The following is a 27,139-nucleotide window of genomic DNA, read 5'->3' as shown; positions in this document are numbered from 1 at the left end:
GGGCCGAAATCGAGCGAACCTCGCGAAGCAGGTCAGAATTTGCCTGTTATGTGCTTCAATCTGTCATTGACCACTGCGATTCGCGATAGGAAGTAAACCTAGTCCATCCTTATAACCGGGTAAGTGGCGAAACACTATCAGTATCGCGGAGGTGGACACAAAGTCCATGTCACTCACTGCTCGTACGGAGTGTAAGGGGTCGGAGATAATCAGAGTATGTTGTTCAGACACGTTCTGGGGAAATTCACTGGTGTTATGTACCAGGGTTACAGCATTGGTTGCGTGCAAGACGAGTCGGATTACGCAGAAGCCGATTGTCAAATTCGTGGAGAAGATGAACACTTGTGCTCCGACCTCGAGGCAGCTGGTTTTTCGAATGAACAGTCGAGGCATAGCTCCGGTGACCCTCCAAGGACATGCCCCTCAGTTCTGGACTAGTTCCAGAGCATGCTCTCTTCGGCGAAGACACTCCGATACCTGCTTAGGGCCCCTCCGAAGAGTCAACAGATTATCGCCGCTCTTTTTCCAGTCCCAAGTCTCTGACTCCACCCGCCAGTTTTTCGCCGAACAATTCAGGCGTAACCAGGGTCCGCTACTCTTCCGCAATGTAAAGCTTGCCTTCGCCGATCAATGCACCATGGTCCACGGGAAATACGCCGATGCCCGAGATCCTCGCGCCGGTCGCGGTAGAGCTTATCTGGTCCATCATTCAATTTTCTTCGCACCCGAAGCCAGTTCGACAGGTTGCATACAAAAGACTCGCAGGAACAGCAAAGGAACAGGGACTTTGCTACATACCAAGCCGCGCCACTGCCTACTTCGCTTTGATGCCATGGACGATCGAGGGACCTCCCGTCAGGTATCTTGGCCATCGTTGCGACTTCTGGCAAGCCGGCGGTATGTCTTCGATCCCGAGGACCCTGAAGGTACCGAGAGAGTGGTACGGTGCCTGCCAGCGCCATATATGACATGCTCAGGATGCAACTATTATGTACGTCTCCCCAGCGACGTCGGCGGACGGGAATGTCGTTTGTCAAGTCGATTCACACTGCCTCGCCCCTGCTCTGCGCACGCCGGCATGTGCTCATGACGACGACGCGTTCCTATGCTTACAGACGACTCACGAAAATAGTCATTTGTCAGTCGATGGAGAACCAGGACAGGCGTGGGATCGCTTCGAGAGGGAGATGTCGTGAGGCACTGGGCAGCAGAAATAGAGAATAATCATTAGGCTATCTACAACTATATTTTGACATTATGTACAGTACTTCTTGCACCCTGCGATGCGTCCAGGAGATCACCATTTTCTATCTATGTCAACTAAGAGAACCGTAGCGAAGACTGTACCAGAACAGCCAGAAGATTAGAGACGTAGAGTACAACAAACGAGTGCGGTAAGAAAACTATACGGCATACGAATACAGAACGATATGCGAATTATATACGAGGTCCGAGTCGTCGGGCAAAGGTCCGTGGTCATGTGAGGAGTGTTTACAAAGATATGATCGCACGTCGACGAGTTCGCAGAACTCACCGAGTCCATCAATTAGGGTATGTGCGTGCACAGGGTATGGCAGAGAAGAGCAGTGCACCAGTGAACACTGATACATCCATGGCGGCGCCGCGAACAGGGACCGCCGCCACAACCGCTCAGACAGCGCTCATGCGGCGGACTGCAGGCGCGCCGTGTCTCTGCGACGAGGCGGGTATCGGGAGTCCGGTGCGTGGGTCGCGCGGAGACGACTGCATATGTGCGCGTGCGTGTTCGGGCTTCGCGCGGCTGCGCTGGGAAAGGTGTTGGTAAGGAGCCGGCGAAGGAGCATGGTACGGCGCGTGCGCGTACGCATTGGGGTACTGCGCGGGAAATGGCGAGACAGAGGCGGGAGGCATGAGCCCAGGGCTCGGCAGGCTAGACGAGCCGGGCCAGCAACGCGAGCGCGCGGGCGACTCCGCCGGCAGCTCAGGCGTGCCCGCTGTGATGAGCCCCATCAGACGCGGGTACTTGCGCGCCTCGGTGATAAATAGCTGCGACGCGAAGAGCTCCGACCGAGGCCCTATGTGGATGCGTTCGAGCGAGGGATTCTGGGAGATCTATCGAGAGACGTCAGATAAGCTCGCCCAGCACACTAGCGCGAGAAGCACGCACCTCGAGCAGCGCGGTGTTCCAGACGGTGGGCAGGAGCGCGCTGACCGTTCGGAGCCTCGGAGCGGAGGCAAGCGACGTGGCGAACGACGCAGACGCGGGCGAGGGCGAGAAGCGGAAAGCAATTTGCACGCATTCCTGCGATGGTGGGAACCGTGTCAGTTTGAGCAGCAAACGATCGCAGTCGAGAATGCGGCTAGTCCTCTTCGGGGCTGCTTCGAGTCGTCGATCGCCCAAAACGGCAAGGCGAAGACGTAATTTCCATGCATACCATACCGTAGCGGCACTGGCAGTATCGGGCTCGAAGACCCAGTGGGGACCAGCCAGACAAGCGGAACAAAAGAATCGAGACTCACAAGGTACTTCCAGCGCCGGATGGCCTTGCCGAGCTCCTCGAAGATGTGCGTCGGACCAGGCAGGGTCAAGTACGCGTTCTTGCGGATGACGAGGTTCCGTAGCCGACGCATGCATGGGAAGCTGGTGCAGAAACGTACGACCGCCGCGTCAACGGTAGGCGGTCGCTGCGAGCTCACGGTTGGCGCAGGCGGGCCAGAGGGACCGTTGTCCACGGTCATGTCGAACTCCTCGAGAGCAGGGCACAACCGGACAACGTCCGGGAGCATCTGATAAGTGCCCTCAACACGGATGCTGCGTACCCAGCGACCGAGCTCCGGGTTCGTGCGTAGGCTGTGGGCGAGCATCGCTGTCTGTCTGTCGGAGCGGAGGTCGATGTGGCGGTAGAATGCGGGTGTCGCGATCCGGAGCCACTTCCGCGATACCAGCAGGGACGTAGCATGGGGTGCAACGCCCGACCTCGTAGCATTGGGAGTCGCGACATGCCAGGACGGACGATGGGGCGCGGACGGCGAGGAGGGGGTCACGGCAAAGGCGAGGATGCGCTCCAGGAGCTCCTCGGGCATGGTCGACAGTGTGAGGCGCATGTTGGTGGTGGATTAGAGGCTCTAGGTGGGTTAGGGGGTAATGGAGGGCCGCAAGTTATAAGCGATAGCAGAAACCTAGTATGACGCGAAACAGGAAGGGTGAATGTCAGTGTATGTTTAGCTGAGCGCCTGATGGAGATTGCCTGACACCGCGCCTATACAGCTGAATGCAGGCGCTGTATAAGCCCTGTTAGCCCGCCGCTCGCTCTCCGTGGCGCGGGCATAGTGGGAGCGACGCCATGGGTGCACAGCCCGTGACGTCAAGTAGCCCATCCTGGTTGTGTCGATCGCGAGCTGAGGACCATACCGGGCAATATGGCGTCTCGCCGTCAGTCAAATGCCCTGATATAACGAGCTCAAGATGACGCATGACAGCGCAGTCAAGCATTGTCTGTTCTCCAGCGAGACGGAGGGTTGTACAGCGGTGACAACGCGAGTGCGGGATGGACAGCGGTGACAACGCGAAGGCGGGATGGACAGCGGTGACAACGCGAAGGCGGGATGTACTCACCAGTTCAACTTCTAGTGGGGTATTGACTGTCTACCGGCGAGCCTGTGTCTAAATAGCAGGAGGGGTCCCGAGGTGTTGCAATTTGCAGGTGAGACCTGTGAAGGCGAAACGTCTAGGCGGGCAGTGTAGGTGCGGCGGCAGTGGGTATGACGAGGGTCGACAACGCAAACTTGCCCGTCGCCTTTAAGTCTTTTGCATGGTTCCACGCTCCGGGTCCAAGAGAAGGCAAACGTCAAATTCCAGCGAAGCGATGATGAGAGAACATACAAAAGCTCGGCGGCGGTACCCACAGCATCGCATCCCCGAAAAGGCAACCGGCCAGGGCGCTGCTAACTCCGGCGCTGACCGATTGGCTCCCCCCGCTTCGTCCTCCCGCCGGCCCTGGGCGCATCTGCGGCCTCTGCGCGTCGCCATCTGCTGCCAGAACTCCACGCCAGGCCTGCCGCATCGAGGACAAGCGAGGGCCCGATTCGGAACGTCCTTTGACTTCGGCAAGCACGTCGGAGACATGCCACCTCGATCCAGGCCCGCGCTCCTGTTCTCCCTTTCTGATCCCACAATTGGGGCTCCGTAATAACTCCCACCTCTCGACAATTCGCCTCAGCCGTTGCCATGCCCATGGCCACGTATTGACTGCAGGAAGCCGCGCACGGTGCCTTGCCTCCGAGAATACGCAGCGCACAATACCGGTGCACCCCTGTCTCGCTCGGGCTTCACGGTCTTGTACTAGCCTGTTGTGATTCACTGGCCGTGGCTGTCCTGCAGATCGTGAGTTCACTCACTTTGTCCCACTGGCAGACAATACCATCGGAGCGCCGCACGGCCGCACGGCGCTAGCATGTAGGGCCGCGACCAAGCCGCGACGGAGAGCGCATTTGATGGTCCGTAATCGAACCTCCACTTGCCATTCGGGACTGCAGCAGCAGCGCCTGCATGCGGGGCAGACTTACCCTCGAGGCTCGTGCGGGCCTCACAACGATCAATGTATACGGCCCCCGTGCCTCTTCGACACGACGGGGAAGACTTGGAGCAGTCGAATACCCCGCGCCCGCGACGTTCCATTGCTGCAATCACCGACCAAGCTCCATGTCTTCTGGTCCGAGCTAACGGAATGTACTCCAGTTTTTACGAAGTGGTCGGTCGAAGCATCAGCGCGGGTCCTCCGACCACGAGCTCGCGAAGTCTTCCCCTACGCAATCGCCCCCGGAGCCATGCAAGTCCAATCGCGTCCAGCACAAGGGATCTTACCAAGGGCCCTCTCGTATCGTACCACCCACTTGGGTAACCTGCCCACTTCCCGGTAGTACAACGTGCGTGTGTGCAACGAGAGCTCAGTCAAAACAGGGTTTACAGGGCTTCGCATGTGGTCGGCGCACTCACCATGCCACTATTGCGCCGGGAAATTGATCGTCATGCCGTCCCACGCGGGAGCTAGAAAGGCATGGAAGGTGCCAATCCACGGGGCTAGCAGCAGGGGTCCTGGGGTCAGCCTCCGTGCTCGACGCGGGCCAGCAGCTGAGGAAGATCAAGCGTGAAGGCACCATTATGCCACGAGCTCCGACGCGGGCGCGAAGGAGGACAAGCTAACGTCCATATCGAGGCACGCAGGTGTCCAGGACGCTCGTCGCCTTGTACAACGCGGAAATGACGGCTTTTTGCGAAGTCGAAGCCCAGGGACCGCGGGTTACACGTACGTATGCCTCGACCTTGCTTCGCGCAGATTTCAGCAAAGCAGGAGGCGTCCAGCGCTGCTGTAGCAGGTGTAGCACCGTGATCTGGACAATGTCTATTGGAGACTGAGTTATCTTCACCAGTGACCCGGTCAGCAGGAAGGTACTTTCGGAGAATGACCTTACCGCGGGAAATACCAGAAGTTTGACTACGTCTGGAAAGAGTGGTTGTGTCGGTCAGAAAAAAGGAAGCGATATTAGCGAAGGAAGATGCGGAATGTCTGGTGGAAAGAGATCTGTCAATGTTATGTGGGCGGTGATAGACGCTTCTGTGTGAGAGCGTCGATTTGAGTCGTGACCCTGAGCCGTAGAAATCAGCATAGGATGGAGTATATGGTCTACATTCATGAGCTACCATGCGCATATAGTGTGTTTGCCAATGTACGGGAGACGTGTTGCTCAGGAAGAATGCCGCAATTCTTCAATGAATATATGCGCGCGCTAAAATTCCAAGTATGGACTTGGGCATGACGTAATCCGAATCGGCCACTGTTGAAATGTTCAAGTTCCTCCTACATACCCTATGCCAATCTACTGTACATACACCATGTCCGAGTACTTATATATCGAACACAATATTTGTACAAGCGCGAGGGCCCCGCGCAAAACCAGTCTGTCGAGCCAGGTACTCAGTCTATACGGACTACAGGCTCAGCCTCCTTGTGGTCTCGCCGATCAGTCAATACGGGCAACAACCGAAGCAAAACGGAGCCGGACATTGCATCACTATACAGGGCGGGTTAGCGGGATGCAAGCTCCCACAAGATGATCATGCCGCAAGGATTTTTCAAAGGGGATGCCGGAAATAGTGTCTATGTTGCCTGAGGTAAGTAGACCGTACGTACCATGTAGCACTAGGCCGAGCCAGATCTGGTCGTCCCAACCACCTCACGTTGCGAATGGCAATTACGATCTCGTGTTGCTTTGCGGGCAGCTCATGATCAACCGCATGTTTGTATCTCCATGGAGGTCGAGACGACCCTGTAAGTCAATCAGATGATGTTCAATGGCACAGATGGCCTCGTCTTGTGAAGGTGCACGAAGTCACACTCAATGCATCTGATCACGAACAGCGATGTATGGTCCGCTATAGAGTTGCTATAGAGGCTTGTCTGTCATGACTGCCTGGTCAGCAGTACCCTCCTCAAACCCTCCTCGACGCGACATGCGATGATCCCGTGCCAACTCACGCACGACTTCAGGGCAAAGGCCATCAATCAATGGAATCGACAGACAAGAGATACTAGAAGAGTGGCCTCATCCTCGCCGAGCACTGAACACGGACATCGTTTCCGTCGGCCTTCGTGATTACCCAGACGCGAGAAAGAGGCGATCTAAAGAGATTCCTAGGTCGAATCGGCAGCTAGAGATAGGTGCAGTCTCCTGAGCCTTGCATCCGACAAGCAAGGGCATCTGGCGGAGCACAGCAAGGGCATAGTGTCATAAGCGTGGTGGCATGCTGTATCCATACATTTTGCGGTGTGTGGGTGAGGCCGAAACATAACATATCAGAGCGACAGAAGACCAATCCGCAAGCACAGCTCAACGGCCGCCCTTGCCACCCTTCATCTGCTGCTTCGACACGCGGGGGGCCGTCGAGACGGGTGCGCGGGTCGCAGGCTAGTCCGGAGCAAGTCAGCACACACGCCAGCGATCCAGCGAGAGCACGACGCACCTTCTTCTCCTTCTTGCTCTCCTTGTCCTTCTTCTCCGCCTTGGCCTTCGTGATGGCGGCCGACCGCTGCGCCAGACGGACCTGGGCGGTTTGTGATTTCCGCGCGTTGATGGTGGCGAGGTCGGCGCCGACAATGCCACGCTGGTGCTTCACGGTGCGGCGCGAACGCTTCTTCGCGACCTCCTCCGTGATACCCTTCTTGTGCATCCGGCGGTACACCACTGTCCAAGCGATCTTGCGGGGGTTCTTGCGCTGGAGGAAAAGCGACTCATTCTTGCCGCTGGCGAAGCGGAAGATCTACGAGAAGGGTGGATATGCGAACGGGAGGATGGTTGAGATGGGGCGAACCTTGTTGTCGCCACGGACGAAGAGCTTGCCCTTCGAGGGGTAGATACGGTAGCCGGAGAATGTGTCGATCTCGACCTTCTACACTCCGTAAAATCGAGGTCAGCAACATTCTACCAGAGCAAAGTCAAACGTACCATCTGGGACAAGCAACGCGCAAGAAAGCAACGTTAGTACATGCCTCTCAACCGTGCTCGGAAAATGCGAAGCCAGCGTCATCAGCCACCTCCATCCGCCATCCATCCTCTTCCGACAGTCTTTCCCCCACATGCAGTACTTCCTCCGAAAGCCCTCGTCCTCCACATCTCCCCGAGCGCGGCTCGCACAGAGTAACGGCAGAGATTCGTGCTCACCTTGAAGATTTGCCGGGGTTGTTGTGGACGGTGCCCTCAGAGCGCTTCACGCCTTCGACCTCTCGAACAAATATTTGGCCTCGGTGGCGCGGCGACTAGACGTGGGCGCTTGACTCCCGGTCGGTAGATTCTGACAGGCAACAGTCCTCCGTCTCGATTATTGTCTATGAGGCTGCACCGGATGTATGTCGACGAACATGCTGCTTCAGTAATCTGAAGTGCAACTTGAGGGCAGCTCTCCGGTTTCGAGGGTGCGTAAACGGGAAGTATTCCCCCGGGTCGCTGTGAACTCAGGTTCAGGACACTACCGTTGGAATAAAGGTGATAGGTAAGTATCTACTTGTTTCATTGATATCATAGAAAGGTGATGGACTGACGATGATACAGGAAGATGTGGTGACATCTCCGTCTCGTATACTTTCGCTGTACCAGAGCGCCGTCGCTCGTTGGCCTTGTTCGAGCCTGCCAGACCTATGACCACTCCGAACACCGCAGGGTCAGGGCAAATACCGTCGTACTTCCACTTCGCGGAACTGGACGCGCAGGACGGCCTCTACTACACCCATGAACCATATACATGAGAAGCCCGCTGGGGACAGAATTCTAAACAAGACCACCGTCATCCGCTTCCTAAAACCACTCTGCGCTGATTTCATGATTTCTCTGCGGCCTCCTCCAGCTCCTGCTGTGTCTTCTGCCTCGCGCCCGTGACAGCCGGAGTACCCCCGGCGTGGTGGCTCGATGGAATTCCCTCCTCCACCATTCGCACTGGCGCCCGCTTTCACCTGAGACTCCCAAGTACTTACTTCGCATATTAGGAACACTTTACCAGCAGCGCGTGCACATCCACATCGTCTTCCGGTATAGGATATGTATCTGAGGCTGCTAGAATCGCAGACGCGAGCGCCGCGTCGGGCGCGTGGTCGACTGTGCTACGCCTTCTCAGATGTAGACGCAACCCCGTTGGCCAATTTGCGCTTTGGAGGCATAGGAAATGACACTTGTGTATGACACAACTTGTAGAGTCTGAATTGTGCAGCGGCGTATGAAGACGAGTGAAGGGAAGCTGAGAAAGGACGACGTCGATATGCACTTGAGGTCGACTTGAGGTTAAATGTCCTAGTTGACGCCCGCCTGTCTCACGCTCTCTCAAACTGACCGTCAACTCGAATCCCCCTCCAATGTGTAAGTCCTTTCGACGACATATCTCGCTGGCCAGTCTTAAATATCATTTTCCCTGTCAAATAGGGATAAGCTGTCAGGCCAGCGACCCGAATATGCGCGGTGTCGTAGGCTGGTGGACGAGTCCACCATAGGGCGGTGCAGCTTCAAGTTCGTGGACGGGTTTCCCTGCATCTACGTCAGGAACTGCACGTTCATGGCGGTGCATATGCATACCACCTGTGCCCAGCTTATAAACTCCGATTACCTCAGACTGGCATGGGATGACTCAAGAGCTCGCCCCGCACTCACCGCTGTCAAGACCATGACTACATATACTCAGTAAGCCTCAACATCAAGGGCGATGCTGTGTCACACTCACCTTCACTAGATGCGAAGGGATGCAATCCCGTTTACGTCCGCCCATTGGAGTGACAGAACACATCGTTGACTACGACTGGTACGAACCCCCGACGCTCTTGGCTTGTGCTCTCGTCTGCCGTGACTGGGCTCCCCGGAGTCGATACCACCTGCAGCGGAAGAGGACTCTCACCATCCGGAGCGCTGCAGAGCTCCAATTATACGGGCATCTCCTGTCCTCGAAACACTCCAGACGTCTTTTCGCTGAAGTCGAGCTCCTGCGCGTCGTAGACGACCCGTCCAAGCCCTTCGTCCATACGCTGCCGCTACATCTCCCAGGCGAGCACCTCCCACAGCTGACGACGGTCCTCCTCGAAGGCGTCAACTGGACGACTGCCACTCCGCACTTCCTATTCTTCGAGTGGCTATCTCGCTTCACTTCCGTATCGTCCCTCTGCATCGAACGTTGTGTCCTCCGGCTGATCGCACACACGCTTCGGATCATCAAGCACCTCCCAAAGCTGAGACAAACTGTTGGGATGGACTATTGCAGCTTCATACCCGACGAATGTGCCGTGGTCTTGAACAACGTCATCGTCGGGGAGTCCACCCTTCACCTCCAGACTCATCCCAATGTGCTACACCAAAGCCTGGAGACAGGTAAGGCGCGTGCGTTGAGACAATCTCATACTAAAGCAGGATTTGCGGGCACACAGTATTAGATTTCCACGGCGTACGGTGGATCCCCCGCGCAAGGACAATGTATATACCCTCTTCGGACCGGAACGAGGTTCCGGCAAGACACGTGGTCACCTACAATGATGCCTGTGGGCACAGTCGTCGAGAGACTCATCAAGAGACACAGCGTTCGGTGTCCTTTGCGGATAAACGTCCATTGGTCGAGGAACCACGTTCCCTGCAGGTTGTTGTCCACATGCTATTACTGACTGAGCGTATTGATAACCGTCTTCCCTCGCGCAGGAAGCAACATCTGTAATGTTTCCATACCCCCACCCATCGGACTGTGAACTTACTGGCCAGCACGTATTCCAGAGTCCGGGAGCGGGGCGGGAGCATACAGCCTGTAACGCTCTCAGAGCAATGCACCGTACGCCAAAACCCGAGGCCATGCTCACCGATAATGAAGGGGGATCAGGCGCCCTAAGAACTGTGTACTGAGGTGAGCATGATGCGATCATGTGCATGTACCATCCCCCCCGGACGACGTTTTATACCCAAAACTACACACGCCCGACATTGATATCCTGCGCAATAATCACCCCGCCTGTACAATCTGTGTGCCTATTGTAGACGATATCGCCGAGCATGTACTGTACTAGCATTGCGCCTTTGCCTTCCAAAGCGCCAGAGTTGCGATAATCTTGTTACTACGTCCGTGAACTCTGCGGAGGCCATAGTGTACCGGACATAAGCCTCCAGTCCGACTGTCTGTATCGTTTCTCACTGCAATGGGCGTGAGTGGAAGAGATTGTCACATACACGGCCAGGACTTTCGGTGTGCTCTGAGCGCAAAGTAACCGACTGTACTCTAAGGACACGCGTGCGGGTGCTCAGAGCGTAAGCACTCGTAAGCTGACATCACACGTTGGGATCGCTCGCCGTATGATTTAGCTGAAATATTGTGGATTTACACCGATGTTACGATATGATTAGCACTGTGGGATGGGACCCCTCCGCCATCGGGTCTTCAGCCTTGCTCTGGACATTTAGGAGATTCCGTACGTCCCGCTGAATTTGACTTCGCCGGTGTCGGACCAGCGGACGTTAACATGCTCGCCCGAGATATAGAGATCATTGTACCTGCATGCGCAACACACGTTCCAGCTCAGCACTGCCTAGGATGAAGGTGGAACATGACACTACTGACCTGGCATGACCCTCACACTGCCCGATGAGGTCCTGGAATTCGTCCTTGGCGAACTTCTTCTGCTTGAACTTCGGTGGGCCGTCTAGACCCATGAGCACTCCGAAAACCGCAGGGTCGGGGCAAATCCCGTCGTACGTCCACTTGGCGGAATTAGACTTGCAGGACGGCTTCCACTGTGCGGGCGAACCATATACATGAGAAGCCCGTTGAGGACAGAAGTTCGAACTAGTCACCGTCATCTGCTTCGTAATACCACTCTGCGCCGCTTTCCTGATCTTCTCTGCGGCCTCCTCCAGCTCCTCCTGTGTCTTCTGCCGGACTCGGATGGTACATCTGTTGAGCAGTACTCAGCTGGCAACCTGGCGAGCGGGAGATTATGTTGGCGCCATGATCTGTACATTGAAGGCGTTATGCGACCATCGTCGCGACTTGATGATGCGGACGAGCTTCCCTGCAACTTGAAGTCCCCTGTCATTCACGTTTCAGTGGCAGTATGAGCATTGAGCATATCGTCATGGTTTGCCAGTGAGAACACACCTCCACCGTCCCTCAGTGGCGCTCACGCCTCCAGTATGCCTACCAACGGTAGCCCGTCAAGTCCATTGTCTCAGCATTTCTCGTTTTTGAGTGATCGACCATTGGTGAATGATGCTGATGTGAATAGCCTGAGGCTGCTGATAAGTAGCCTGATGTAGACGCCACTTACTTACTGTATATGCCGACGGGATACTCGCCCAAGGCTGAGGGCTTCCTTACCGTGGATGCTCGTAAGTAGTCGTTGGCGAAGTTCATACCGGCTGCGCTTTTGAAAGTGCGGAGGTGATTCTACCACTGTAAGTTCGAATTTCGACCTGGCCTCGAAGCGAGCTTGAGAGCAAGAAGTTGAGTCCTGAGGGTGTGGTCTAGTAACTAACGCTCATCGATGATGGGTCGCCCGTCGGTCACTGGCACTTAGCGGCCTCACGTGCCAGTGCGGTGTATTGCAAGCTTCCGAGTCCAGGCTGGTACTCATCAAAGTCAAGTGGTCGTAAGTATCTAAGTAGATTTTAGACACGGTTCCGTGACTGAAGTACTGAAGGGGGAATAGCGCCTGAACTAAATTGTCATTAGTACAGTATGCTACGCTCAGACTCTAGGACGATTGAAAATTTGTCCCTTTGGAAGACAAAGGTGCAATGCTACTAGTAGTGCATGCCGTCCATGAATCAGTGTCGACGTACTAGATGCACTCATTGAGCACAACAACTGGGTTGTCAGTGCTGAGCGCTGAACACGGTGGCGTGGAGGGGCATTACTTCTCGTAAGTGGAAGGTCCAGAGCTGTGAGTTGCTGAGCTGCGTCACTAGCATTGACGAGACAGCTAATCCTTGGCCTCACCATTTCTCCTCCATACTGTCGTCTCTATCACCTTCTACTCGCTACATATCGGAGAACTTCATCGCGGATGTCCACATCGTGTCTGAGTCGGCGAGATGCCGAAGCGACCAAGGTTGGATGACTCAAGCACCATGCGCCATCCAATGATAAGCGTCATTGCGATACGTCGGAGGGACGTCTTGTGTAGGCCTTCTGAGTAGGGAGGCGAGTCTGTCGCCCGATGATTGTCACGGTAGCAGGCCAAGTATGCAATCATCGGTGCCGTGATTGAAGCCGTGGTTTGGCGGAGCGCTTCGGACAAGTATATTTGTAGGGCGCGAGAATGCAAACTGAGAGCAGCTGAGGATTGCGAGCAATATTGAGAAGGACTGGCTTTAAAACAAAAAGAACACAAGTAAGCAGAGTCTTGAGCGCTTGAGCGCTTGACTCGGAGTATAAAGTGATAATAATACTGAATTTACGCACAACAGCAAATACTTACCCGTGCATCGCACGGGATGCCGTTCGCGGTTCATAACACGGAGTTCAGAAGGTGAACCGCAAGTTTATCTGTAAAATTTGAAGCAAAAAACTCGCTGAGGAGGAGGCGCGACGGCGGCGACGCGCCCGGGCCCCCTTGCGCGGTCACATGCACGGACGGTACACGGTGCCCGCCACATGCTTACGTCAGCACGTAGATACATCGCGCCAGCCTGTAGGTACCGTCACGTAGGTTTTCGCCTTTCCAACACCAGTATTAATATCTATACCGTGCCCGTTTTCGCTCGTTGAGCGCGACCGCAGCCACTACGACAGCCCGAGCCGACCCTGCCCGTTACACCCGGTCGGTGTTGCTGCTGCAAATGCGCCGGAGTTCAGGCCCAATCACGAAGCTGAAATGTAGATGCGGTAGAGACACCGCGTTTTCGCTTCAGATAGAGAAATAGAGGACAGAGGGTATAGAGGGAACTTACTCAGACTCGGGCGCATTTAGCAACATGTCCGAGCCGTGCCAGGTTCAACGTTCAACGCCGGTACTCAGGCCAGGTAAGGCTGGAATCCACCATAGTTCGATCGATTCGGGGCTATCAACACGATCATCAGCTGACTCGGACATTCCGGTGGATCTGGGAGTGTGTAGGTGCCTGTGGGTGCTACATCGGATTCGTATATCGCTCATGTTCACAGCGCTACGCCGCGCGACTACGTACTCAGAACATGCTCAGCAGGCACGTGGTGACACACTTATATGCGTCGACTGGGAATATTGGGGATTTCGTCGACGATCGCGATTGATGTTCAATGTGAAGATTGTTCATTACCATGAAGCAGTACTCAGCTGCAGGTGGTGCTGTGGATCCAAGGTAAGCATTGACAGGTTAGGCTCTGTCCGTTCTGTGCTGCCATCTATGATCACAGATGCTACTGACGATCACCGCTGCGTTGCGTGGACGAGGAGTCTGCAGCCTCTTATATATGTGTGACACCGATAACCTGAAGGTCGATTCGTGCCCCGGTGCCGACGATGGAGGTGCAGCGCGTGCATGCATCATATTGGTACACGGACATTTGGATACCCATCTGAGCCACGAGATGCAGGTCGTGACCTAGAGATACAACGAAACTATATACATGAATAAATCATGGGGAGGGGGAAGTTTGTGTGGCGTTACCTCACGAAGACGCTACATACACACGACCGGGTAGGCGGCTGCGAACACCCACTGTAGCAAGACATACGGAGTCCCTGCATCGCAACCAAGAACGATGGATCGTCCATGGGTTTTTTCCACACTCCAAGTCTGGGACAACAGGTAGGGCGAGCACAGAGACCGTAAAGGTGGGAAGATTACGCGAAGGATTACTGTCGCGCAGCCCGTAGCAGGGTCGAGGCGCGTGTAGTTGTGGTTCTAAAGCGTCGTCAGGGCGGCGGTACAAGGACGTTGTTCGAACCATGCTCACCTCAATGTGCAGTTGTGAGAACGCCTGGTCCCCTTCATCATCGGTGAGCATTGCGTCGCTTTCGGGCGTACGATGCGTTGTTGTGTAGAATACGTACGTGCGCCACTGTGACTGGATGGTTCGATCTGTCTGGGAGCATCACAAGCAGTATGCTCCCGCCCCGCTCCCAACACTTCCCGGGGTGCCTGACCCTGCGATGCGTGCTGGCCTGTAGATTCACGATCTGACGGGTGGGGTACGGTTGTGCCTCCTGTGCGAGGAAGACAATCATCAATGCACTCCTCAGTAATATCATGTGGATAATAACCTGCATGGAACGGGGTTCCTCGACCAATGGTTCATTTCCAAAGAACATCGGGCATCGTGTCTCTTGATGAGTGGGCTGACGTGTGCCATCGTAGGTGGCCGCACGCCTTGCCGGGGCCTCCATCGTGCTCGGTATAGATATACACATCGTCCTTGCACGGGGGATCCGCCGTACGCGGTGGAAGTCTAATACTGTAACTGTGGTCGTAAATCTTACATGGATCTGAGATTGTTTCGGGACACGCGCCTTACCTGCCTCTAGGCTTTGGTGTTGCACGTCGGGATGTGTCTGGAGGTGAAGTGTGCACTCCTTCCCGACGAATACGTTGTTGAAGGCCACGGGACATTCGCTGGGCTTGACGTTGTAGTAGTCCATCCAGACGGCGTGTCTGAGCATCGGGAGGCGCTTGACAATCCGAAGCGTGTGCGCGATCGGGCGAAGGACGCAACGGTCGATGCAGAGGGATGACACAGAAGAGAAGCAAGATAACCACTCAAAGAACTGGAGGTGTGGAGTGGCGGTCGTCCAGTTGACACCCTCGAGGAGGACCGTCGTCAGCTGCGGGAGGTGCTCGCCTGGGAGATGTAGCGGCAGCGTATGGACGAAGGGCTTCGATGGGTCGTCCACGACGCGCAGGAGCTCGACCTTCGCGTAGAGGCGCCTGGAACGTTTCGATAACAAGAGTCCCCAATACACCGGAGTTCTGTTGCGCTTCGAATGGTCATCGTTGTCTCCCGCTGGAGATGGTACCGACTCCGGTGAGACAAATCACGGCAGACAAGAGCCCAAGCCAAGAGTGTTGGCGGGTCGGACCAGTTGTAGTCGACAATGCGTTCATATACCTCAACAGGCAAACAGCATCGCATCACTGCACATCTGCGGACATGTACGTAAGTATGGGACGGTGTGAATCACGACTGCTGACTCACCGATAACTCCTCTCCGCGAGCGATGTGACTGGGAGGTGCCCTAAGGATGCTTTTTATACCAGCATGGAGAGGAAAGCCAGATCTGTCCACTCAGATGGCGCGCACGTTCATTGGATGTTAACACCGTGCACCACCACTCCTGCGAGCGCGACCTACTGGCACCAGGGGGACAACGCCGATGCGCGTGAAGAAGCTCCTTACATGACATGTTCCACCTTCCCGTGCGGCAGTCGCTTTACAAGCGCTGAGTCGGTGGTCTAGGGCCATAATGGTCAGACGCTAACTCTGTGAACAGTTCTTGCGTTCGTAGGAGTGTGTAAGATGCGAGGGACGAATGTACGGCTACAGTGGACGTACCGGAGACATCGTCGCAAATGGGGCCGTAGTGATGACAGTTTGAGACTGCATTTCGGCCCAACTTCAGGTTGGATACCCTCACACTATCGCCTATAGTCGTGAAAGGGCATGACTGCGGATATTGGGCACTGCCACGATGTTCAATATCTGACAGGACCGCTCCAGGGTCAGGAGCAAGTAACAATGATTGTATCAAAGAAATCACGAAGATGCGGTCCACCGCCACCACTTACCACCACGATGCCATTGCGCAATTGGTTATGCACGTGGAGGAGGCTGGTGGACGACTCGGAGTCCACCGTACTACCCACCAAGTATGACCGGTGTCCCTGTCCAAGGCGTCGTGCCATGGAGCGCTTTGATGTCTGGCAGAGAGTCGGGATATAAGCTGCTGAAGATAGTGCCGTATCGCAGGAAAATTCGAGATATTGTCTGACTATGAGTTGGCGTTGTCTGAAAGAGCGTGAGTGCAAGCAGGCGGGCGCCAAGCAAGGGGAACGCGTGCGCGGATGGTTGAGAGCGCCGTCTTGCCGACGGACTGTGTCTCTTTCTGCCTGTCGTACTGCTCAGCCTGGTCGGCGTCCGTCGTGTATCCGGCCATACTCTGTTCGAGAGTGAGCCGTCTGTACTTCATCCCCCATCGCCCCCCAGCGCGCCCAGAACGCGTCCCTCCTTTGCTTCCTCTTCTTCCGTGTTTCTCTTATCCTTTCCTTCATCTCGAACGCACCTAATTCCACGCCTGCGCCCCGCCGGCCTGCGTCCCACGTCTGCATCTGCGATCTGCGCACGAGCCAACCCCGCTATCGAGACACTCAGGCCGACATGTCCGCGTCAGCATCGTCGCCCACACCCGCCGCAGGCCCCAGCTCGCTGGGCGTGCGGCCAAACGGCGAGATTGGCAACGAACAGAACAGGTGAGCCGCCGTGCGCACCCCCGTTGGCACCCTCTGCGTGCGGAACAAGGCCCCCGTCTCACGGTTGCTCTCTCGCCCTCCCGCAGCGTGGTGATCAAGGTCGGCATGCTGGGGGACTCGCAGATCGGCAAGACGAGTCTGATGGTGAAGTACGTCGAGGGGCACTTTGACGAGGACTACATCCAGACCCTAGGTACGCTTCCGTCTCCCGTGCATGCATCGAGATTCGGTGGACGAGCGATGTGGGACAGGCGTCAACTTCATGGAGAAGACCATCACGGTGCGCAGGACGTCCATCACGTTCTCGCTCTGGGATCTCGGCGGGCAGCGCGAGTTCGTCAACATGCTCCCGCTCGTCTGCAACGACGCAGTCGCGATACTATTCATGTTTGACCTGTCGCGGAAATCGACGCTGAACTCGGTGAAGGAGTGGTATCGACAAGCACGGGGATTCAACAAAGTACGTGACCAGACTCGGCAGGTCGGCCGTTTATGAATGGTCGGATACTAGACCGCAATACCCTTTCTAATCGGCACGAAATTCGACACGTTTTCCACCTTTCCAAGAGACGAGCAGGAGGAAATCACAAAGCAGGTGCGCCCACCCCCTTCCCCTGCGTACCGCGTGCTCACCCACGCCCACAGGCAAAACGCTTCGCAAAAGCGATGCACGCGTCGCTCATCTTCTGCTCGACGTCCGCGTCGATCAACGTGCAGAAGATCTTCAAGATCGTGCTCGCCAAGGCGTTCGACCTCAAGTGCGTCATCCCCGAGATCGACGGCGTCGGCGAGCCCGTACTCATGTACGTCGACGTATGACGGACGGGCGGGTGGAGGTGGGCAGCGTGGCGGGCATGCGGTCGGGGTCCGGGTGGGCGGCGGGGTGGATTCTGGAAATGGAACTGGATTTGGAAGGAGGGCGCGGGTGGACAAGAGGGAGGGGTGGTGGGCCGTGGCGAAAAGGTGTGATTGTCGCTCTCCCCACCGATGTAACATTATTGAAATCCACTGCGCCTTCCGTTGTGACCGACCGCCGTTGATGCAGGCGCGCAAAGACGTTCCACCACGGAGGAGGATCACCCAGGTCCTCGCTTCCACCGCCCACGATCCGCCACACCGCGCCATAGAGAAGCTGCGTCGTAAGCGCCCACTCGCCATCAGCCACCCACCTCACCTCGATGCCGTCCACCAAAATCGTCGGCGCTCCCGCTCTCCCCTTCCTCTGTACATTCCTCGCATTAACGCGTTATCTTATCCACTACATAACCACCAACACATACACATCTACACCATTCTGAGCTGACCGCAATACCCACCACTTTGCATGCCCGCCCTCCTCCCCTGCTCCTCTACCCTTCCCACCTGTTACTACGGACCCTCTACCACCGCCACCGCCCTTGCTTCCCCTACCATTTCCGCCCCTCCCCCTCAGTCCTACGTTTCCACATCCCCGCCCTCCTGGTCGGGTGGAGAGCCCCACCCCACACCCCGTGTCCGTGTCCGTATCCTTGCTGTTGTCGATTTGCTGCACGTTGATCCCCGCGTACTCTAAGTATATGTCCCTGTCGGTCTCCTCCTCTCTCACGGTCCCCTCGCTCGTCTCGTCGTCTCCGCATACCTATATAATGCAATTCCTGTCGTTGCCTATGCTTAAAAATCTCTCGCCATGTGTCTCCCGCGGGTTCTGTGTGCGACGCGGCTGACGGGCGGCGCAGCTGTACGGCCTGCGAGAATGTGCGTACGTTCCGTGAGGGCTGTGGGTGGTGCACGCTGACGGACGAAACGGAGGGAGATAGTCGTTCGTCTAGCACACTAGGTGGATCTATAGTACACGAACGGTGTGGACAGCACATTGAGATCGTCAACAGTCACAGACGGAAAGCAGGGGATCACGACGAGTAAGGGAAATCAAATTACTGTGAATACAAGCACCAAGAGACGAAGGAGGCAGGAGTGTGTGGTGTGGAAATATCCGTGAACGTCCGTCCGGCTCTGACGCCCAAGGTCACAGATGGAGCAGCACGACGAACGTCCTGGTGATGGGGCTGTGTGTTGAACGTGGAAGGTATCGATGCTATCTACACGCAGATTGAGCACACCTTCAGACCCAAAAGACAATAAATTACACCAGACACGCACCAGAATCCGTAATCATAACCATTAAAGTATACACATCCAACCTGCGCGCGCATCACCGCTTGCGCTTATGCCCCTCCCCCAGCGTCCCACCGACCATGACTTCGCTCGACCCTTCTCCGCTGCCCGAAGCCTCGTCACCGTCCTCCTCGCCCTCGGACACCTCCATTGCCGAGCTGAGTGGTCCTGGCACGAGCACGGGCGACACGCTACCGTCTCTACCTCCGTTGACCGCCGTCCACGCCCGCGCGACCATGAGTGGCGAGGCCTCCGGGAGCGGCGGCAGCGCGATCCCGTCGGCATCTGCCATCTCGACGTCCGTATCCGCAAGCGGGTGGTGCATGAGCCGTCCACGGATCGGGCGGGGCTCAGCCTCCACCTCCGTCTCCGCTCCAGGATCCCTGTCGCGCTCGCGCTCCCTCGAGCGAGAGTGGGACTGATGGCTGTCGCCCGTCGCGGGCCTGTCCACGGCCGCAGCGGCGACTGCAGCGACGACGACCGAAACGTCCGCATCGATATCATCGTCCCCGCCAAACACGCTCCCCTCGATCTCAACCTCGACGTCCTCTTCCAGATTTGCGAACGTGCGGCAGAGCGGGCACGAGAACGCGGGGTGGTGCGTCTCGAGCAGCGGCCGGATGCACTTGAAGTGGAACGCGTGCGAGCATGGCGCGATGAACAGCGCCTGGTGGATCGTCACCGCGAACAGGCAGATGCAGCAGTCCGGGAGCGACGACCTCGGCAGCGTCTTCTTCGAGGTTGCGTTGTTCGGGAGCGAGATCGCCTTCAGCTGCTTCAGGGCGTTCGCGCTGCGGGAGACCGGTCAGCGCTGTTCGTTTTCCGCGATGACCTGCCAGTGTATCTCAAAACACCGAGCGGTGGGCTGAGAACGTGTCTAAAACCCTGCGACCATGCGCGGAAATGAACAGAAGGCACCGAGCCTTCTCCGATATGCACTGAGGCTGACAAAGTCGCCCGCATCCACAGGCAGTAGAAACACTCACTTGAACGGGTTGGCGTGCGCCTGCCATTCGCGGCCCATCTCAATCTTGATCTTCACGCACTTGTAGATGTCCTCGTTCCCGCCCTGGTAGTCCACGCCGAGCTGCAGAATGTCCCCATCGCGCAGCTCCGAGGGGCGGCTCTCCGTGTTCGCGGGCGAGAGCCGGACGTGGTTGAGGAACGTGCCCGAGCTGCTCTTCGTGTCCTTGATGAAGAACCGCCCGCCCGCCTCCGCCCAGATCTCCGCGTGCGCGCGCGACACCACCTTCGACTTGAACGCGAGCTTGTTCGACCCGAGTGCGTTCGCCGCCGCCAGTCCCAGTCCTGACCGGTCGGTGAACCGTCCGATCCGCAGCGCCGGGTCGCCCTCGCGCACGTCTCTGCAGATGGGCTCGAATCGCAGTGAGGATCTTGAGGCCAAGTGCGGGACGAGGCGGATCCGGTGCGTTGCGGCGTTGTTCGATGTGGCCGGGCGAGGGGCCACGGCTGCTCCTTGGGGCGTGGCCACGGCCCCTGCGGATCGTCGGCGGCGCAGCATCTGCGACAGACCGGCCTGAGATGAAGATGGCTGGAGGGCGGGGGCGTTTCGACGGCGTGCGCCGTCGGCGGGTGGGACGACTGGGGGCGGTGAGTCCCTGCTGGCGTCGCCTGGCGGTGAGGGGTGCGACTGCGACGTGCCGCGGGGTCGTGGGCGAAGAAAAGAGCCAAGAATCGACTGACGGGCGGCGGGTGACTCGCCACCGAGTGAGAGGGGGTCCATGTGGGGAGGGCGTGTTCGTCGTCGTCGACGAGGAGGTCAAGCTGCGAGGCGCCCGTTAGCCACTTGTGGCGTGTCTGTATTTGTCCTGCTGGAGTCGGCTGGAGCGCAGTTTCGCGCGTTTCGCAAAATTGGACTGCAAAGTAGAGCTCAGCGCGGTAAGGCAGAGGGCAGAGGGAGAGAGAAGAAGAGCAAAGGAAAGCCGCCGACGCTGCCTTCAGACGCAGTGCTTCAGCCTGGCTGGCTATCGTCCAAATCGGGCATGTGCTGTTGTCGCCCGCCAGGCACACGGCCTCGACCGCGCCGGCGGCAAGCGAGAACGGCCGCGCCGCGTGTGGCGTCGAGGTGGCTGGCAGACGTTGTCTTCTTGTCTTCGAATTCGACTCTGGACCGACTCGGAGGTCTTTATGGTCTTTCGCCAAGTATGTCTTCGTTTTACTACTCAGTCCTAACACGGATGATAGCTACGTACATGGCACTCACAACTCTGTTATGCGAAGGCTTGAGGACGGGCGCATCATCATCCGTTGAGCGTGTTGACGGATGTCAAGGTAGACAGAAGTAGGGCCATGCCATTGCCTGTGAAGATGGATACTAGTCAGCGATGGCAATATACTATATTGCGACAACTGGCGTGCATTACCGATGAGTTTTTCGATAGGAAAGACACTACAGGCCAAGGGTGGGTTCCGCACGTCGACAAGCATGCACTTACTGGTGTTTGGATACTAGTTGCATCGATCCTTGCCCATTCGCCTTCATCAACAGGCGGTATGCGATACGGATCAATCTCTCAAGCGTATGGACATTCCATACCTCGCTTGCGCCCAATGACCTGTGGACGTGTGCACTTACCCTACTTAGTATGTGTTTACTTTGCACCAGGAACCCTGTTGCTACCAGTGAGTCGTATGTTAATCTCGATAAGGCATTGTGCAGAGCGACAGATACGGTTGATACTCGTGCGTACCTAACCGTAATCGCACACCCGCTGCGAAGGAGGGCCCAAGGGCCTCTACACAATACCCTTAAACACCGCAAGAATACAACCAGATTGAAACAATGATGCAGCGCCGGTGGGCTCGCATACAGCGAGTGGGACAGGTCCTTGCATACACCTTTTACAGAGCGGCGGATATGCCTTGCTTGTGGGTACACGATATATGTGCACATCTATATGCAGTCCGGCGGCATTGCGCCAGTTTATGTAGCAACTCTCGCCATATGCGAAATGTTCAAGTCATACTCGGACGAGACACACGACCAATATGGAGGGCAGCCAATTTGTGAACACCGTACACCGCGCACCTCAAACCAATCTTGGATGGGTAGATGCAGCTGTACGGTCGTATACTGTCCACTGAGACTCGGACAGACATTCCCTCGCAGAGCGGTGGACTATATGCGCATATATGCTGTACGGCGACATCGCATCGGTGCAGCGGGTCTCATCGTATGCGCACAGGTTCTCGAATGGACATACTCAGACAGAAACATAGCTTACCTAGAAGACCCAGTATATGAGAGTATCCGAGTCTGGGTGGCACTCAGTGGTCCTGTCTAAGGAGCATCGCCTGAGTTTCTGAAGATGGTGGAAGGAAAGAGCAAGGTCTGCGCAGAAGTGGTGCAGTACTTGTATGCGAGTTGAAGTCGGAGCTCAAATCTCTGGAAGCCACCACGTACGTAGGTACTTACATGATCAGAGAATCGACGCGCTCACTTGTGGCGCGACAGATGACAGCAGTCACGTGTGCGCGTACCAGCGGGCGCCTAGGATCACTGCTCCTCGACCTTCACTGAGCGAACTTTGCTCAAGTGAAGTCTTGCTAAGTCCCGACTCTAATGCTCAGGCTCCTGCTATCCACGCTCAGGAGGCAGGCTATATTGAACTGTTATTCACCGCTCGACCGCCACCCATACTTGACAAAGGATCAACCGCTTTTCTGCGATGTACTTACTAGTTGGCGGGCCCGGGCGACTCCGAGTCGTTCGTTGTGATGAGGTGGTTACGAATGCAAGATACATCTTACTTTCATTCGTTACGGCCCAGGGCGATGATGGTCTCGTACCCATCCGTGTGGACGCACCCCACCACCGCTCCGACACGTCTGGGGCATCCTGTGCGGGCGACCCCCCCTTTGAATAGACGCCCGTGAAGCGCCCAAAGTAACGGTCACATCAGAGATCCTCATCTGATGCACCTGCCTAAAGGAGACGGTGGCTCTGTCCAAGGGACATACCCCCGCCTCGTGAGAATTGCCTCGGGCGTCGCGCGGTCATCCGAATCAGGACAACGCTCGGCGCTCATGCGTCGACAGCGCGATTGATAATGCGTATGGTTTTTGGCCTTGATCAGAGTACATAGCACTCGAGCCATGCCGGACTAGTACTGGTAGAGTGTTGGGATTGCCTGTGATAGTGTTTTTTAATTCTCAACGTCACTGCGGATCCACCTACACTACTGAACTGCGCCCTGACGTGCAAGACATGGCATCCTTCTAGCCAGTATCACTTACGGCGGGAGACCGTTATGACGATCAGAAACGAACGCATACTCCGGTGCATAGCGCGCATTCTCTGCTCGCGAAGCTGTCGTCGACTTTTCGAGCTTGTCGAGACGCTCCGGATAGTAGATGATCCTGCGAGACCTTTCGCTCGAACCATCCCCTTCCGCCTGCGCCCCAATACCCTACCGGCCCTAACAAGAATCATGATGGAAAACATATGCTGGACGACCCCAGAGCAGGAACCGCACCATCGATTCTTCGAATGCTTATCAGCGTTGGGATCAATCAATACAGTCGAGTTTGAACAGTGCCACTTCCGAGGCCGAGGTGTTGTTATGCAGCAGAGGATCGTTCGTGCCTGCCATATGCGTAAAAGGGATCGCGCAGCTTCGGCATATGCCCAGAAGCCTTGACGCGGTGCTCCGTTACCAACACCTTTTCCATTGCATGTGGCATGTCTTTGACAAGCGATGGGACCATAAAACTACAGATACTAGTCCATCACGAATGGCAGACTTATAGCGACGTGGTACCAGTACAAATACACATGGCCGTGGAAGAGGGTGACCTCACCGTCATGGGTCTTTTGTCGCCTGTGACGTCAAGACGTAGGTCCACGAATTCCAGTTGTCCTGCATAGGAATGTGGCCAAGATGTGCTGCCCTGGCCGGTGGATCACACATAGGAATGTGGCCTAGATGCACCGCCTTTTCCGGTGGGTCGAATAGGGGTGGCTGCTCGATGTTCAGCTCGACGTAGCACGTGGAGACGAATATCTTGAGGAAGCCCACTGCGTTATCAGAATGGGTTTCCGGCCGCGTGAATCGTAGAGGGTTGGTACCAAATCCGCCATAGCCAATACAAATGTGGCCTTTGACTGGAAGAGGTGCTTCACAGGTGCCCCATCGAGGTGAAAACAGCTCCTGTGCAGGGATGTCAATGAACAATATAACTCCAAAGAGCTCAGCGCTCAGGACACACACCTTGACAGCGTAAGTACTCGGATCAAAGAAGTACACGTATGGAAAGAGATCGATGCTCGAATTGTTGACCAGCGTGAAGCCGTATTGGCGATCAAAGTTCGTTATCATGGCCTCCTCCACAGGCTTTGGGATATGGAAGTGACGAGGATCGGCCCACTTTTGGCCATCAATATTCCCCGAGCAGCGACTAGCATCGGTTTTGTGGCAGTAAAGCGATGTCATGCCCTGCACAGTGCGAAGGACGACCTCTTCTCCTCGGCCGAGACGACTGTGAGACTGCTCCCATGCCTCGCAGACCGTCTCCACCATTTCCTCCAGAGCGTGCATTTGGACGGTTAGGCGGAGTTCCTTGTCAACCGCAACGTCCACATTGGACCGATATAGGTGGAAGTTGAAACGGGAAATCGCGTCCAGAACGCCTGTTGCATGCGCCGACGACCTGCCAGCAACCTCCAAAACGCGCCTGCTGCCGAAGAAACGTGTGACGAGTGGATCGAACCTCTCGATACGCCAACCACCCGGAATGGCATCTAGTGTTAGGTCGAAGGCGTCCTCGTCATGCGTCACTCGATAGAGCGCCCTGGTATTGATAGCAAGACCATCGTCCCCGGGGGTGCGACGGACATACACGCGCGTGGCGAGCGAAATTGGCTGGTTCCAGTGTGTGACGACCACTCGTTGAGGGATCGAGGAGTCGAACTCTACACCGGCCGAGCGGCACGGCACCTCGCATGTCGTTGGCCACACATTCTCCGCCTCGAATATCACTCCACCTTTTGCTTGTATACCCGAAAGTGGTGGAGGTAAAGCGAACTGCGTCCCCTTGGTAATCCCATGAATTGTCCCGGCTCGCACGTGCCAAGTGTCCCCATGTCTGATCAGGATGAATGAATCGGGGGCATCGGGAAGTCGACGCGTGCTGAAGAGCACCCTATCACTGTGGGTGCCATCGCACTGCGGATGTTGCTCAAGGAGCGAAGGGAGTGAGTGGATCGCGCGACGCGGAAGATCGTCCATCAAACGCGCATACGTGAGCGCCTCTAACCGCTCCCTCCCCATGGTGCGTAGTGTCTGGATCAGGTTGGCGGAAAATACACCGCGGACGTTCTCTGGCATCCCGGCTCCAGGTGAATCGGACGAGCAACGCATTTCCTTGGCTTTCTCAGTGGCGCGACACGCAGCCAACAAGATGTATGATGACGTCGCCTTGTATGCTGATGGGACTTCCCAAGATACAGCTCGGTCCGATGTGTGATGGCCCCATATCTCCTGGCCTAGTGTCGGGGGGATAGGTGTGGAATAACTTGGGGCAGACCTCACCGACACAGAGAGGTCGCCCTCGCGGCCCGGGGATCTAGCTCCCTTGCCATCCCTCCAGAGTGGCAACAGTCGAGGATAGCCGTCTAGCCGTGGCCAGAAATGATGAGTCACTCTCGACAGCATGAACGGGAAGGCGCGAACATACGATGTTGTCACCCTTGCGGTCCGCCAATATCCGCATAAGCCCGTCAAGCGTTCGGTCAGATATCCCGTACTTGTCATCGTTCTTGTCCTCGTCCATGTAGTCGTACGGGCAAATGAGCTCTATCAGATCATTCTGGGCAGGCCAGTCTCTGGTGCACGAGCATAACTGCCATGCCCGGAGAAGAAGAAGATGAGAGCATCGCCGTGGTGAATGTCCGGATTGTTCCAGAAGTGGGCCTTGAACTCGTTGATAATAGCGGAACGGGTGGCCTCTCCGTTGATCAGTTTCGAAATCCTAGGCGTCGGTACGTCGAGGACATGTTTCAAGTAGTCCATGAAATCCTGAGCGTCGTTGATGCATCCCGACAAGTTAGGGACACTCGGAGAGTGGTATTCGTTGACGGCCACCACGAATGCGAATATACGCGGAGCATTCGTGGGCTCGAAACCGTCAGAACCACGATCGACACCCACGAATGGCTTTGCAGGTTCTCTACTCAGTAAAGTCAGCGCGTGATTTGGATTTAATCAAATCTGCCGTACTCAAGCTCTGAGATGTAGCCGCTGTCGGGTGTAGTCGTCCTGGGTATGGGATCGATGTCGCGGCTACTTCGTGAATGCATCAGCTTCAGCGTATACCTGCCACGGATAATTGCGTACCATTCTCTATCGCCAGCAAGATCTGAGTGATGCAGGGAGAAACGTGATTCTATAGAGGCCACACTGACATGCATAGTTAGTAACGCTTCGCTTGCACAGACCTAGGCGCATTCTCACATAGAACAATGTTCAACAGAAGACACGATCTTGTCGACTCGGCTGTGCATCACCATTGTAGTGCCTGTCTCCCGTAGAGTCGTAAAAAAAAGGATGTGTCTGTGAGTGTGAGGATGTATGGCAGCGAGAGGCGACATATATACCATGCCAGGGTCCTGAGCACTCACTGCGTCCATGGAGAACAGAGTTTCAACCCTCACACCTGTATCAGAACCACAGACCGCAGGGCTTGGTCTTCTAGAGGCTCCTGCGGTGAAGAACACATGCTGATAGACGCAGAGACACACGTATACGCACATGGAGTCAGCCTGCCTACTGAGTCCGAGCCTGCCGAACAAGGGTGCGTTAGTCAGGATTGCAATACAACTGTCTTCAACGTGAGTTTACGCACAGATATAGCTTCCATGCGGTATGTGTACAGAGAAGCTTCGTGTTCGACGAAGGTTTGCTGGTTTGCTGGTAGTCCAAGTGGTGCATCAGACCACTCATTGACAAAATATCACTTCCGATACAATCGGTGCAGGTTCCCTGATAATCTTCAACGTCATGAGAACGGAAGATGCGATATATCTCCTGTACAT

General features: G+C 56.1%; 9 protein-coding genes across 9 annotated transcripts; 2 read left to right on the top strand and 7 right to left on the bottom strand.

Moving 5' to 3' along the window:
* Positions 1–1,515: 1,515 nt before the first annotated feature.
* Positions 1,516–3,101, bottom strand: B0H18DRAFT_1030496 (uncharacterized protein). Its single transcript, XM_048030036.1, has 3 exons — positions 2,500–3,101; positions 2,147–2,281; positions 1,516–2,091 (listed from the first exon to the last, which is right to left on the bottom strand). The coding sequence occupies exons 1-3, from the start codon at positions 3,082–3,084 to the stop codon at positions 1,651–1,653; spliced, it is 1,161 nt and encodes a 386-aa protein (XP_047889012.1). The 5' UTR covers positions 3,085–3,101; the 3' UTR covers positions 1,516–1,650.
* Positions 3,102–6,522: 3,421 nt separating this feature from the next.
* Positions 6,523–7,811, bottom strand: B0H18DRAFT_1030486 (ribosomal protein L24e-domain-containing protein). The gene is made up of 5 exons (XM_048030035.1): positions 7,699–7,811; positions 7,483–7,485; positions 7,349–7,426; positions 7,001–7,297; positions 6,523–6,945 (listed from the first exon to the last, which is right to left on the bottom strand). The coding sequence occupies exons 2-5, from the start codon at positions 7,483–7,485 to the stop codon at positions 6,868–6,870; spliced, it is 456 nt and encodes a 151-aa protein (XP_047889011.1). The 5' UTR covers positions 7,699–7,811; the 3' UTR covers positions 6,523–6,867.
* A 1,026-nt stretch (positions 7,812–8,837) lies between these two features.
* B0H18DRAFT_1030483 (uncharacterized protein) lies at positions 8,838–10,694 on the top strand. Its single transcript, XM_048030034.1, has 5 exons — positions 8,838–8,883; positions 8,947–9,201; positions 9,251–9,879; positions 9,936–10,141; positions 10,201–10,694. Exons 2-5 carry the CDS (start codon positions 9,077–9,079, stop codon positions 10,396–10,398), a joined length of 1,158 nt encoding a protein of 385 aa, XP_047889010.1. The 5' UTR covers positions 8,838–8,883; positions 8,947–9,076; the 3' UTR covers positions 10,399–10,694.
* Positions 10,695–10,817: 123 nt separating this feature from the next.
* On the bottom strand, positions 10,818–11,796 carry B0H18DRAFT_664440 (uncharacterized protein). The gene is made up of 3 exons (XM_048039031.1): positions 11,341–11,796; positions 11,108–11,280; positions 10,818–11,040 (listed from the first exon to the last, which is right to left on the bottom strand). Exons 1-3 carry the CDS (start codon positions 11,344–11,346, stop codon positions 10,947–10,949), a joined length of 273 nt encoding a protein of 90 aa, XP_047889009.1. The 5' UTR covers positions 11,347–11,796; the 3' UTR covers positions 10,818–10,946.
* Positions 11,797–14,256: 2,460 nt separating this feature from the next.
* On the bottom strand, positions 14,257–15,207 carry B0H18DRAFT_664412 (uncharacterized protein). Its single transcript, XM_048039030.1, has 3 exons — positions 14,984–15,207; positions 14,426–14,923; positions 14,257–14,373 (listed from the first exon to the last, which is right to left on the bottom strand). Exons 1-2 carry the CDS (start codon positions 15,126–15,128, stop codon positions 14,463–14,465), a joined length of 606 nt encoding a protein of 201 aa, XP_047889008.1. The 5' UTR covers positions 15,129–15,207; the 3' UTR covers positions 14,257–14,373; positions 14,426–14,462.
* On the bottom strand, positions 15,208–15,858 carry B0H18DRAFT_664400 (uncharacterized protein). Its single transcript, XM_048039029.1, has 2 exons — positions 15,662–15,858; positions 15,208–15,608 (listed from the first exon to the last, which is right to left on the bottom strand). The coding sequence occupies exon 2, from the start codon at positions 15,596–15,598 to the stop codon at positions 15,287–15,289; it is 312 nt and encodes a 103-aa protein (XP_047889007.1). The 5' UTR covers positions 15,599–15,608; positions 15,662–15,858; the 3' UTR covers positions 15,208–15,286.
* Positions 15,859–16,549: 691 nt separating this feature from the next.
* On the top strand, positions 16,550–17,803 carry B0H18DRAFT_1030466 (P-loop containing nucleoside triphosphate hydrolase protein). Its single transcript, XM_048030033.1, has 5 exons — positions 16,550–16,932; positions 17,019–17,125; positions 17,184–17,392; positions 17,444–17,527; positions 17,578–17,803. The coding sequence occupies exons 1-5, from the start codon at positions 16,841–16,843 to the stop codon at positions 17,749–17,751; spliced, it is 666 nt and encodes a 221-aa protein (XP_047889006.1). The 5' UTR covers positions 16,550–16,840; the 3' UTR covers positions 17,752–17,803.
* Positions 17,804–19,585: 1,782 nt separating this feature from the next.
* Positions 19,586–20,806, bottom strand: B0H18DRAFT_818998 (SMAD/FHA domain-containing protein; the record flags this gene model as incomplete). Its single annotated transcript, XM_048039280.1, has 2 exons — positions 19,586–19,877; positions 20,073–20,806. Coding segments are annotated over 2 exons (1,026 nt in total), but the record flags the coding sequence as incomplete, so codon positions are not given.
* Positions 20,807–23,732: 2,926 nt separating this feature from the next.
* B0H18DRAFT_1030458 (uncharacterized protein) lies at positions 23,733–27,047 on the bottom strand (the record flags this gene model as incomplete). Its single annotated transcript, XM_048030032.1, has 9 exons — positions 23,733–24,257; positions 24,318–25,591; positions 25,642–25,720; positions 25,783–25,901; positions 25,940–26,274; positions 26,325–26,387; positions 26,442–26,504; positions 26,559–26,885; positions 26,950–27,047. 9 exons carry the CDS (start codon positions 27,045–27,047, stop codon positions 23,910–23,912), a joined length of 2,706 nt encoding a protein of 901 aa, XP_047889004.1. The 3' UTR covers positions 23,733–23,909.
* Between the last annotated feature and the right edge of the window lie 92 nt (positions 27,048–27,139).

This window comes from Fomitopsis serialis, assembly GCF_022376445.1.
Source record: "Fomitopsis serialis strain Sig1Antser10 chromosome Unknown B0H18scaffold_87, whole genome shotgun sequence".
Taxonomy (NCBI): domain Eukaryota; kingdom Fungi; phylum Basidiomycota; class Agaricomycetes; order Polyporales; family Fomitopsidaceae; genus Fomitopsis; species Fomitopsis serialis.
The sequence above is the reverse complement of the archived record's forward strand: the minus strand, read 5'-3'. Positions and strand labels throughout refer to the sequence as shown.

What these genes read in the sequence shown, in the direction of transcription:
- B0H18DRAFT_664440 (XM_048039031.1), bottom strand. An exon ending in CAGTGTGAGGGTCATGCCAG is followed by an intron (nt 11,041 to 11,107) that starts GTCAGTAGTGTC and finishes TTGCGCATGCAG; the next exon opens with GTACAATGATCTCTATATCT.
- B0H18DRAFT_664400 (XM_048039029.1), bottom strand. Translation starts at nt 15,598, where the DNA reads ATGCGATGCTGTTTGCCTGTTGAGGTATATGAACGCATTGTCGACTAC.
- B0H18DRAFT_1030483 (XM_048030034.1), top strand. Translation starts at nt 9,077, where the DNA reads ATGGCGGTGCATATGCATACCACCTGTGCCCAGCTTATAAACTCCGAT. An exon ending in ACACCAAAGCCTGGAGACAG is followed by an intron (nt 9,880 to 9,935) that starts GTAAGGCGCGTG and finishes GCGGGCACACAG; the next exon opens with TATTAGATTTCCACGGCGTA. An exon ending in AGGAACCACGTTCCCTGCAG is followed by an intron (nt 10,142 to 10,200) that starts GTTGTTGTCCAC and finishes TCCCTCGCGCAG; the next exon opens with GAAGCAACATCTGTAATGTT.
- B0H18DRAFT_664412 (XM_048039030.1), bottom strand. Translation starts at nt 15,128, where the DNA reads ATGCTCAGACACGCCGTCTGGATGGACTACTACAACGTCAAGCCCAGC. An exon ending in ACACCAAAGCCTAGAGGCAG is followed by an intron (nt 14,924 to 14,983) that starts GTAAGGCGCGTG and finishes CCACAGTTACAG; the next exon opens with TATTAGACTTCCACCGCGTA.
- B0H18DRAFT_1030496 (XM_048030036.1), bottom strand. Translation starts at nt 3,084, where the DNA reads ATGCGCCTCACACTGTCGACCATGCCCGAGGAGCTCCTGGAGCGCATC. An exon ending in TCCGGCGCTGGAAGTACCTT is followed by an intron (nt 2,282 to 2,499) that starts GTGAGTCTCGAT and finishes CCACCATCGCAG; the next exon opens with GAATGCGTGCAAATTGCTTT. An exon ending in GGAACACCGCGCTGCTCGAG is followed by an intron (nt 2,092 to 2,146) that starts GTGCGTGCTTCT and finishes GTCTCTCGATAG; the next exon opens with ATCTCCCAGAATCCCTCGCT.
- B0H18DRAFT_1030486 (XM_048030035.1), bottom strand. An exon ending in TCGTCCGTGGCGACAACAAG is followed by an intron (nt 7,298 to 7,348) that starts GTTCGCCCCATC and finishes CCCTTCTCGTAG; the next exon opens with ATCTTCCGCTTCGCCAGCGG. An exon ending in AGAGCAAGAAGGAGAAGAAG is followed by an intron (nt 6,946 to 7,000) that starts GTGCGTCGTGCT and finishes GCTCCGGACTAG; the next exon opens with CCTGCGACCCGCGCACCCGT.
- B0H18DRAFT_1030466 (XM_048030033.1), top strand. Translation starts at nt 16,841, where the DNA reads ATGTCCGCGTCAGCATCGTCGCCCACACCCGCCGCAGGCCCCAGCTCG. An exon ending in GGACTACATCCAGACCCTAG is followed by an intron (nt 17,126 to 17,183) that starts GTACGCTTCCGT and finishes GATGTGGGACAG; the next exon opens with GCGTCAACTTCATGGAGAAG. An exon ending in AGGAGGAAATCACAAAGCAG is followed by an intron (nt 17,528 to 17,577) that starts GTGCGCCCACCC and finishes CCACGCCCACAG; the next exon opens with GCAAAACGCTTCGCAAAAGC.